The following is a 9,682-nucleotide window of genomic DNA, read 5'->3' as shown; positions in this document are numbered from 1 at the left end:
GGTAACTCAAATGAAATGAAAATAACAAACATGAAACTATAATTAACTCAAGATTGAGATTGCAATAAAATCAATGTCTATGAGATTTAGTAAGTTTAACAGTTATTTCAAGGTTAATTAAATTTCATATGTGATTCAGTTCAATGTAGTCAAATTACATCAGTAAATTCATACATGATTAAGACAAATTATTCAATGAATTTACTACAGTTTAAATATAAATAGAGCAGCCAACTTTATTTATCAACTGCGAACTTAATTTATTTAGTTATAAGATAACTTGTATTTACGTCTTCTATGAATCCATATGATGATCATATAAATACATATAATATGATTAAATAGATCTTATTCAAAATATTTATACAATTAAGAATTTTTGAAAAATATTTCAAATATTTTATCAATCAAAAAATAAATAAATTAATATACTTTAAAGAGCACATCAACAAACACAACCTACTAAAGATAAAGTTTTAGTTAGAATTTTAATTCCTTCTTTTTCTTTTTTCCTAAATGATTTATTTTCAACATAAATATCCTTGTCATCAAATGAGAATGCATGGTAGAATAAAATAATAAAGAAATAATTAAAACAAAAAATGTGTTAGCCTACCTTCTTGTTGAACAAATGTGTCGAGGCATCCAAACGGATTTCGTTGGATTCTTGTCTATTTGGTGATGCTGAAGGTGGCTTCACTCCACAGCAAAAACTTGTAAGCTTTGGAAGACTTCCCAGACTCAAAGACCTTAATTCATCGAACTCTATCTCCTCGATTGCATTATTGTTGTCGACATCAGCTTCTCCACCAATTGCAAAAATCTCTTCCACATTGCTGCAATCAATAACTGCAATCCTCTCAGCTCTTGGAAGGCAGTTTGTAGCAGAGAGCAAGAAGATATTACTCAACTCAACACAATATTCCACTTTTATGGTTTCTAGTTCATTGAAAGACTACTTTCAGTGGATCAATACATATCCTCTCCAAGTTAGTCAATTGTAAAGAGTAAGTGACTCCAAATGAGGAAAGGAATCACAGGGTACTCTGTTTATTGAGTCAACCATACAAAGCAAGTCAGGATTATTTTGAACTTTGAGATGCTTTAATTCTGAAAAGCCATCTGTGTCCAATTCAAAAAGAACATTCTTGACACCTTGCAACTTGTCCAAACATAAGTATTCAACGTTCCTGATGCCCTGCAATTTGTTCGAGCAAATGGTCGTAGAATTAAGCTTGAGCTTCAACCTTCTTAAAGTCTCATGAATGGCGATTGAAAAAGATGGCCGACTGAATCTAAGCCAATCTTCTATGGAAACCTCCGAAGGTACACCCGACACATCTCCTACGGAAATTTTGAACTTTTCAAACTTTCTACTGAAAAAGCCTTTGGGCAATGTATTATCATTTCTAACATCTATTTCAAGCATGGCCAGCCGAGTCAAATGCATCAATTCATCTAGGCCAGCACAACCTTGAACATCCCATTCAACAAAGCAATGTCTTTTATTCAATTCTTTTGAACGAGATAAGCATGATATGACATTGGGTGCAATAACTCTTAGTTGGAAACAATTTGTCAAATCTAACAGCCTTAGCTTAGTCAGTTGACCTAGTGCTTCGGGCAACTGTACAATGTCAGAATTGTCAATGCTAAGGATTTCTAGATTCTTCAACTTTCCCATAATAGCTGTCTCCCAACATGCATTGATCTAAACATAGTGTTTGAAGAATTTCTAACAGATCAATTGAAGATGGCAAGCAAAATAATTGCATCCCAGTAAAATCTACAACTTTAAGCTTTCTCATCCCTGCAAAAATGTTCTCTGGAATATTGATTTGAAGGTAAGAAACTTTGGGAGATATGTATAAAATCCAAGTTACGGGCATTCCAATCCTTCAAGATGCTTGTGAATACGACAATCTCTTATAGAGATCGCATAGCAATTAAATTAAATTTCTAACTCCGTCTGTGTGGAGGGGAAATGTGTACGCTCTCTTGAGATTCAATTGCTACCAACATTTCAAACTTTATAAACTCTCCGATCCTTCATAGCTCTGATTATGGGGTCCGCCTACCTTGCACCTGTTTTGTGAGTAAACCATTAGATCTGACTCGTAAATTGTTTCAACGACATGGATCCAAAGGTTTATGTTTCAAACTTTATGTTTATGGCCCCTAAAAATTTTCACCTCTTTCACTTCTGGAACCCATGCTTTCTGGCACATGCACCAATACTTGGTTGCAACGACATGGTGCTCTTTGATAATTCAAAAATCCAATATGATTTATAGAGAATTACAGAATTGTGGTACGTGATAATTTGCTGATGTAATGAGGGGCCGAAATTCTTATACATGTGATTAAGTTATATATGTATAATTAAGTAATTAATGAGCACTAGTTGGGGGTATTTGTGTCCATGGAAATTTACAGCTGGTTGTTGACATTATACTGCGGGTGTGTAAGTGTAATCAGGGATCTGACCATTCAAATTAAAAAATGGAAAATGAGATTCTTACAACAGTTAGTACCACAGTTAGCACAAAACGGTGCGTTTTGTTAAGACTATATATTGTCACTGTTACTCATTGACTTCTCAACACACACATCGTTCACATCTCGCTCTCTTCCTCACGGCACACGCTCTCTCGCTCTCTCCCTCACGGCTCGCTGCCACAAATCTCACCAAGCCACCAATCTCTCGTTCATCCTCATCACACTCCGTCGGCGGCTCTCTCTCTCCCCCCTCCAAATTCAGCAGTCGTAGATCAAGGGTCACTCTCTCTCTCCCTCTCCAAATCCAGCCGCCGTGGGTCACAGGCCACTCTGTCTCCCCCCTCCAAAATTCACCGATCATGTTTTCCACTCTCTTCAAATTTCATTAATCCACTCTCTCCCTCTCCCTCTCTCTCTCTCTCTCTCTCTCTGTCTTTGTTTTCCCCATGTCATTTTTACCTTATCGGACTGAGAGGGAAAAATCCTTGGTGACCAAATCGACATTGAATTGACTAAACTTGAACCACAATTTAGCTAAAAATATAACAAATCTCTTTAATCTACAAAAGGCATATCCTTTTTTCCGTTCAAGTTCGCAGATCGTTGTTTACAATCGTGATACGAGGGGAATATATTGCTGAAACAAATGAACACAACCAGTCTCGCTAAACTGAAGTGGAAGAGACCATACACTCTAATGCTACATGTCTGAAAACAATCTGCCTAAAGCTGGAATCTTGATAACCAATTGAATTTACTCTCGGATATTTGTGTACAAAATGTGCCCTGAGGGAGAGAGGGAGAGAGCGTGTCTTGTGAACGGTGCGAGTGAGACAGCTGACAGCCAAATGTGGAGAGACCCACGGCGAGAGAGAGAGAGAGAGAACACCGATGGACAGAGCACAGAGCAGTCGAGTGGGTGAGAAACACGGCGTTTCGGCGTGAGTGCTGTGGTCCAGTGAGACGAGTGTGTGTAGTCTGCGCTTACGTTTGAGCAAGACGAGTGTGTGTTTTGGAGCAACAGCAATTTGTTTTATAGGTGGCACAAAACGAACCGTTTTGTGCTAACTGTGGTGCTCATTGGTGTGAGAATATCGGTGCTGTTAAAAAATGGGGTTCCCGCTAACTTACAGAACTAGTAATTATTACGTTTGCAGATATGTTCCTATACGAGAATCTTATCATAAATTGAAAGAATACGAGAACTTGATTGGGCAGGTCATTACATAATTAGAAGGGCACAGCTGGTCGGCAAGAACACTTAGTATGTCCAACCAATCACAAGATGACAGATCAAATGGGGGTGACTGCTAAAATTATTGACGATATGGACAATAATGCAACCTCATTAATAAATTCTAAAATGCATGAAAATTTGACACGCCTCAACAATTTTTTTTAAATAAAATCTATATTAATCTACGGAAAATAATTTGAAGATGCAATAAATAAGATATTAATTTAAATTTACTAATAATATTGACATATGACTAAATAATAAAATGTTCATTTTAATTTTTTTTAATACACTCACCATACTTTTATTTCAAAAAGAATAATTATTTGGCCTTAGCCGATAGTTTTAGAGAAATAATAATGATTAGTAGCACTTATATGTCTAAATTTTGAAACCTATATTATTTATCAATTTTCAACAAGAAATATAGATTACAATATAATTCAATTAGAAATAGATAAAATGGGAGTGAGTTACACCGAGCAACAAAGTTTTGTCTTTGATTAAGATTATTTGATGATAAGAATAAATTGATTATGATAACTTTTAAAATTTAATATTTCATCAAACATAAAACTACCTTAATTTTCAAACTGTAATTTATAAATATTTATCGAACATTTTGTGATTACACGGAAACAATAGAATTAAATTAACGATACTTTTTGAGACTTTTATTTTTAATTTTGTTTTCTTTTGAAGAGTTAGTTGCACTGGTGATTGCTGGTGGCTTCTTGGAATCATTTAAGTCGAAAAGGCAAATCATTGAAGGCCAAACAGACCAGCCAACAACTTTATGCATGAAAATTAAGCACAACATTTACAGGCACATTGATAGCATTAATTTCGTCAATCAGTTGTTAATATCATATGCAGCGCCACCTACCAATGGCGACGGATTTCCATGTTGTAAATGATCCTGTTATTTTCACGCTTGTATCTCCGGCTCCTATCATTAACAGGCACATTGATGGCTTTTTGGACAAGGATCCGATCGGTGGCAATGAAATAGACCAGCTAGCAGCCAACAAGTTTTCTAATGCATGATTTGATACCTCTTGCATTTTCTAAGCACTCTTTCCATGCCTCCTAAATTTTGAAAGTTAGATTTTGTGAAGCAAAGTAGCAAGCCCAATGAAATAAACAGAGGAACAGAACAAACAGGGCAAGAACTAAAATACAGAACAACAGTGATGACAATAAACAATTGGCAAAGAAGATTGATGCTAAATATGTTACGATGAAGTTGTTTCATAGCTACATCAATTTTTGCAAATTTTAAACTCCTTTTGTTCCTTAACTTTAACATTTTTCTTAAATTTGAAAATTCGAGGCAAACAAACTGAGACAACAAATCCTCTGGTTTCAGCATCATATATGTTTGGGGTAATTAAAAGAGCACTAGCCGCGCATGCCCTCATTACCTGGCCGAGGAAGAATCTCCTCGGCCTAACAAGCTATGAGCAGATTCCCGATGCCGGAGCACTCTCTGAGGTGCAGTTATGGCCGACCAGAGAAACTCCTGTTGTTCCTTCTCTTACCATATTTCTTAAATTTGAAAATTTGATTCGAGCTCGAGGCAAACAAAAATAAAACAAATCGAGACAACAAATCCCCTGATTTCAGCATCATGTATATTATGAATATCTCTAACATAATAAACTTATCATCTAAAATACTTGAAATTTCCAATTAGTAGTGTTGATGCTGAAATCTGCTCGCCTTTTAGCCGACCAGATTCTTTCACCAACGCTTGTGTTATCTACTGTTACTCGTTCGCTCAGATTGGAATCGCCCTTGTTGATGCGAGATTCCGGTTCTCCTCGTTCTACGACCAGGATCTCTGCTCGATCAACTTCCCCACGACCAGGAGGTCTCCTAGTAATGCTTCTTCTCCAGATATCCCTGCACACACAGACAAGTCAGAGTACGCCAGTTGTTCTCCCGGCGCAAACCCTCCGACGCTCAAGTCAGATATCAAGGTTCGGGGAACGCTTGCCACAAGTCTTATGGCTTTTTCGTGGTTTTTTTCTTTTATCTCAAAAATGCTAACCCTTTTACCTTCGTTGGCTACCTTTTTATAGGCTTCCTCTGAATCCCAGTTTTCCGCTTTTTTCGAGACGGTCTGGGGCTCTGACTGCTGCGTTATGGGCAAACGGGGGATCTTGCGTGTTACGCCATGGTTCAGGGGAAAGCGTGGCTGTCGTGGTTCTATGAGATCTTGCGTGTTACGCCACGGTTCAGGGGAAAGCGTGGCTGTCGTGGTTCTGTGAGACCTTGCGTGTTACGCCACGGTTCAGGGGAAAGCGTGGCTGTCGTGGTTCTGTGAGATCTTGCGTGTTACGCCATGGCTCAAGAGAAAGCGTGGATGTCGTGCCTAGATTCTCGGGCTGGAGAGCATGTCTTGCCAACTGCCGTCGACCGGGTCTCCTCGCCTATCGACCTCTAGCCGGAATGGCCGTATACCTTTTATAGGGAATTGGCCTCGCGGATGACAACATCGTGGACGAGCAGGATATTTCTGCTCCTGTTCCTCCGCGCACCAGGCTTTTACGGAACACACCGGTTCGCAGAACTCTGCCATCAGATATCTGCTCGTCATTCCTGGTCTCGTCGACATATTTATCCCAAACAGTATCTCTCCCAAACAGCCCTCCTTTCTCTAAATAAGCCTGCGCTCACAAAAAAATGGATCAGAGACGCCGGTGGTTTTGCCGGCGTAAACCCTCCGATGCCTAAGTTAGCTCAAGGTGTTTACGGGAAAACAAATCAATTTGGGTTCAAGAAGTTTATCTGAAATTTGTAAGAAAATGATCTGGATGCAATTTGGCAGCGTTTTCCCTCTCCCCCTTTTCTTTTTCATTTTCCGTCGAGTTCCTTTTCTTTTATAGCCGCTGTCCCCCCGTTTCCGTTTTCCCTTCCTCCCACCTTTTTCGGGTAACGGCAGCCCTCATGGGACTCTAACCGTTGCATCGTGGCAAACGTGGGAGCTTACGTGTCCTTCAACGGTTCTGGGAAAAGCGTAACGGCCGCGATTCTGTGCTCTGGGAGAAGCGTAACGGCCGCGGTTCTGTGGGATCGTGTTCCCGCTTTCCTGGGGATGAGTATCGGCTCGGCATACACTTCTGGTCGGTATGTTTCCCTGGTTGCGTCCATCTCTGCTCGGATAATGTTTACCCCCGTGTTCTGCTCGTCCCACTGTAGTATGGCTGACCTGGTGCCTTTATGTACTCAACACCAGTCCCCCAGTTTCTGGTCTGGCGAGTAAAATGAGTTAAGAGCAGAAACTGATGGTTGAATCTCACCAGCCCGGGGAGCTTCTCTTCTGGGGAGACTCCGACCTGAGCATGGGCCTAAGTGAACATGTCCATTGTATATCTGGGCTTATATCTAACCTGGCCTCTTGTAACGGTTGGTGATGTGGCATCTCCAGACTCTTCGTATTTGAAATTTGAAACGACGGGCTATCCGTCCTCGATATATGGGGAGTGGGCTGGCATATCCCATCACTTAAATATTTCCATTTTCCCCCTTTTCGTTTCAAATCCCTAGACTGGAGTCATCTTCATCTTGTTATTCGTTTCTCCGCCGTTAAACAAATTTTCTCTGAACTTTGCTCACTACTTCCGGCGTCCGAAGTATCCGTTTACTGGGTGTTTTCTTTGTCGCGGCAGCGCTATCGGTGTCAGTCTATTCCAGGTATAGCCTTTAACCTTTTCTTTGGCTATTGTTGTTTGGGTCCTGTGTTACCCCTTTTTGTACCTGTGTACTTGGGTTTGTATTGGTTTTTCTTTGAAGTTCCGACATGTCAAACCGGAAAAGAAAATTAATTGTTGATGAGGGTGATGAAGAGTCAGGGGATTCAGGCCTCAACGTGCCAATACCCACCGATTTTTTAGGTCCCTCCAGTAGTGTAGGTCCTTCCCATGGGAGGGATACCCTTGAGTATCCACGCCCCTTAGTTGTCTCTCCCTCTTCCGAAATAGAGCTTGTAGGTAATAGAGGTGGACCTGCATCGGGCTCTGGTGAGAACCACAGCTGTGGTGAGGTTGGGGTCCCTGAAGGAGCTGGTGATGGTGAGGAGAGCAGTTCCGAACCGAGCAGGCCCCCTCAGAGAAGGCACCTTGGTCATAGGGTAGAGGCGGACTCTTACCCTATTGACTTCACAGCTTGTGCCACCACCCAAACCGATTTGTTCAAGCTGAGGAATCTTTACAACATTCCTCCAGAGGTTCTCCTGGTAGTTCCAGGAAAAGGTGACGTTCCTAGTCGGCCTCCGCGGGGGTATGTGACGATGCACCTGGAGAGCTTCAAATTAGGAGCTCGGCTGCCCCTTCAACGTTATTTTGCTAAGATATTGGGTGGTATGCACCTGGCCCCAGGTCAGCTACATCCCAATGGATGGAGGGTTCTCTCGGCAATGTTTGTGTTGTGGGAGAGGTGCGGGTTGGAGGAGCCTTCCCTTGTTGAAGTGAAACATCTGTATCAGCTGCGGAGCAGCCCACGGGAGGCGGGCTGGTACTACTTCATGTCTAGTTCTGCAAAGAGGAAGCCAATCACCGGTTTCCCCTCCTCGTGCAAAAATTGGAAGAACAAATTCTTCTTTGCTGGGGGGAATTGGTGTCCAGCAGCTCACTCGCTGGGTGGTGATATTTACCTTCCAACGAACTTTGTCACCCCAGGTCGTTCATTATTTTTTGCCTATACTCCTTCTCGACTTGTCACTTATTGGGTTCTTTAACCTCTTTTGTTATTTCAGAGTCGTGGGGTTTGATCGGGGGGCTTGAAGATCGACCTTTGCTTCAGGTGGAAACGGCTCTGTTGAACGCGTCTACCTGCCAAGACCTCCTGTCTCCAACAAACCTGGTCGGCTCGGGCTTAGTAGATATTGCTGCTGGAATGGATAACAAGATCCTCAGCGCGATGAGCAGGAAGCGTGGTCGAGCTTCAGGCAGCTCCAGCAACCCACCTCCTCCTCCGAAGAAAACCAGCGTAGGCCCATCCAAGACTCCTGTTCCTGCTCTGCCCCCTCCCCCGCCCCGTAAGAGTGGTGGGGAGAGAACTTCTGACAAGAGTCCCGAGGTCAGCCTCCAGTCTGGGGACCGATCTTCCCCTCTGCCATCTCGGGAACAAGGGGACTACCTGAGCTTGTATCAGAAGGATTACAAAAGATCGGTGGGGCCCAAGATGGTGAAGGACATTGAGAGTATGGACCTCTCAGAGTTGGCTGCTTCTGTTCAGAGAGTATCCTTCAGGTTGGCCACCATGGTTTCGTGTTACAAGGTCGGGGCCGCGCGCCATGAGAGGAAGCTTCAAGCTGACAATCAGGAGCTGAGGAAGAAAGCTGACTCTGCTGATCGTTCCAAGGAGAAGCTGGCCGAACTGAACCAGCAGATGTCGGAGCTGGCGGAGAAGGTTGCGGTTGCTAAGTCCACCTCCTCCAAACTTGAGGACGAGTTGGGCGGCCTGAAATCTGACCTTCAAGTTGCTCAGAGTGAAAGGGATACTTTGAGGACTGCCCTTGAGGGAGAGATCAAATCCCTGAGTGTCCAGCTGGCTGAAGAGAAAGGCAAATCCACTGATGTGGATGATCGGTTGGATGTTGAGTACAATTCTGGGGTTGCTTTCAGCTATAAGTGTATCATGTCTGTACTCAAGGAAGAATACCCCGAGCTCGACATGAGCAAGCTGGAATCTGGAGTGGAGAGGTTTATGGCTGGGGCCAGCCAGGGAGATAAGGAGCAGGGTGAGCAGGATCAGGTGGAGGCTCCTTTGGATAGAGCGCAGGAGGAGGAAATTGGGGGACGTGCTTTCGAAGTAGGTCAAGGATCCGTGCCTGCACCTCCCAGTAATGCTGATCCCCCACCTCCTGAGACTGCTGACGCTTTACCTCCCGAGGTCGCTGATTTTTCAGCTGCTGGAGCCGCTGACTCTCATAATCTTTAG

The 9,682-nt window shown here is 42.6% G+C and overlaps 1 protein-coding gene across 1 annotated transcript; it reads left to right on the top strand.

Annotated features, from left to right (window-relative positions):
* The first annotated feature begins 7,541 nt into the window (after positions 1–7,541).
* LOC127902385 (uncharacterized) lies at positions 7,542–9,682 on the top strand. Its single transcript, XM_052441293.1, has 2 exons — positions 7,542–8,382; positions 8,496–9,682. The coding sequence occupies exons 1-2, from the start codon at positions 7,542–7,544 to the stop codon at positions 9,680–9,682; spliced, it is 2,028 nt and encodes a 675-aa protein (XP_052297253.1).

The sequence above is a fragment of the Citrus sinensis genome, chromosome 5 (assembly GCF_022201045.2).
Source record: "Citrus sinensis cultivar Valencia sweet orange chromosome 5, DVS_A1.0, whole genome shotgun sequence".
Lineage (NCBI taxonomy): Eukaryota > Viridiplantae > Streptophyta > Magnoliopsida > Sapindales > Rutaceae > Citrus > Citrus sinensis.
Note: the sequence above shows the minus strand (reverse complement) of the source record. Positions and strands in the feature narration are given on the sequence as shown.

Bases quoted from the DNA above. Each gene is read 5' to 3' on its own strand.
- LOC127902385 (XM_052441293.1), top strand. From the start codon at position 7,542: ATGTCAAACCGGAAAAGAAAATTAATTGTTGATGAGGGTGATGAAGAG. The intron at 8,383-8,495 runs GTGATATTTACC...TTGTTATTTCAG, and splicing joins AGCAGCTCACTCGCTGGGTG to AGTCGTGGGGTTTGATCGGG.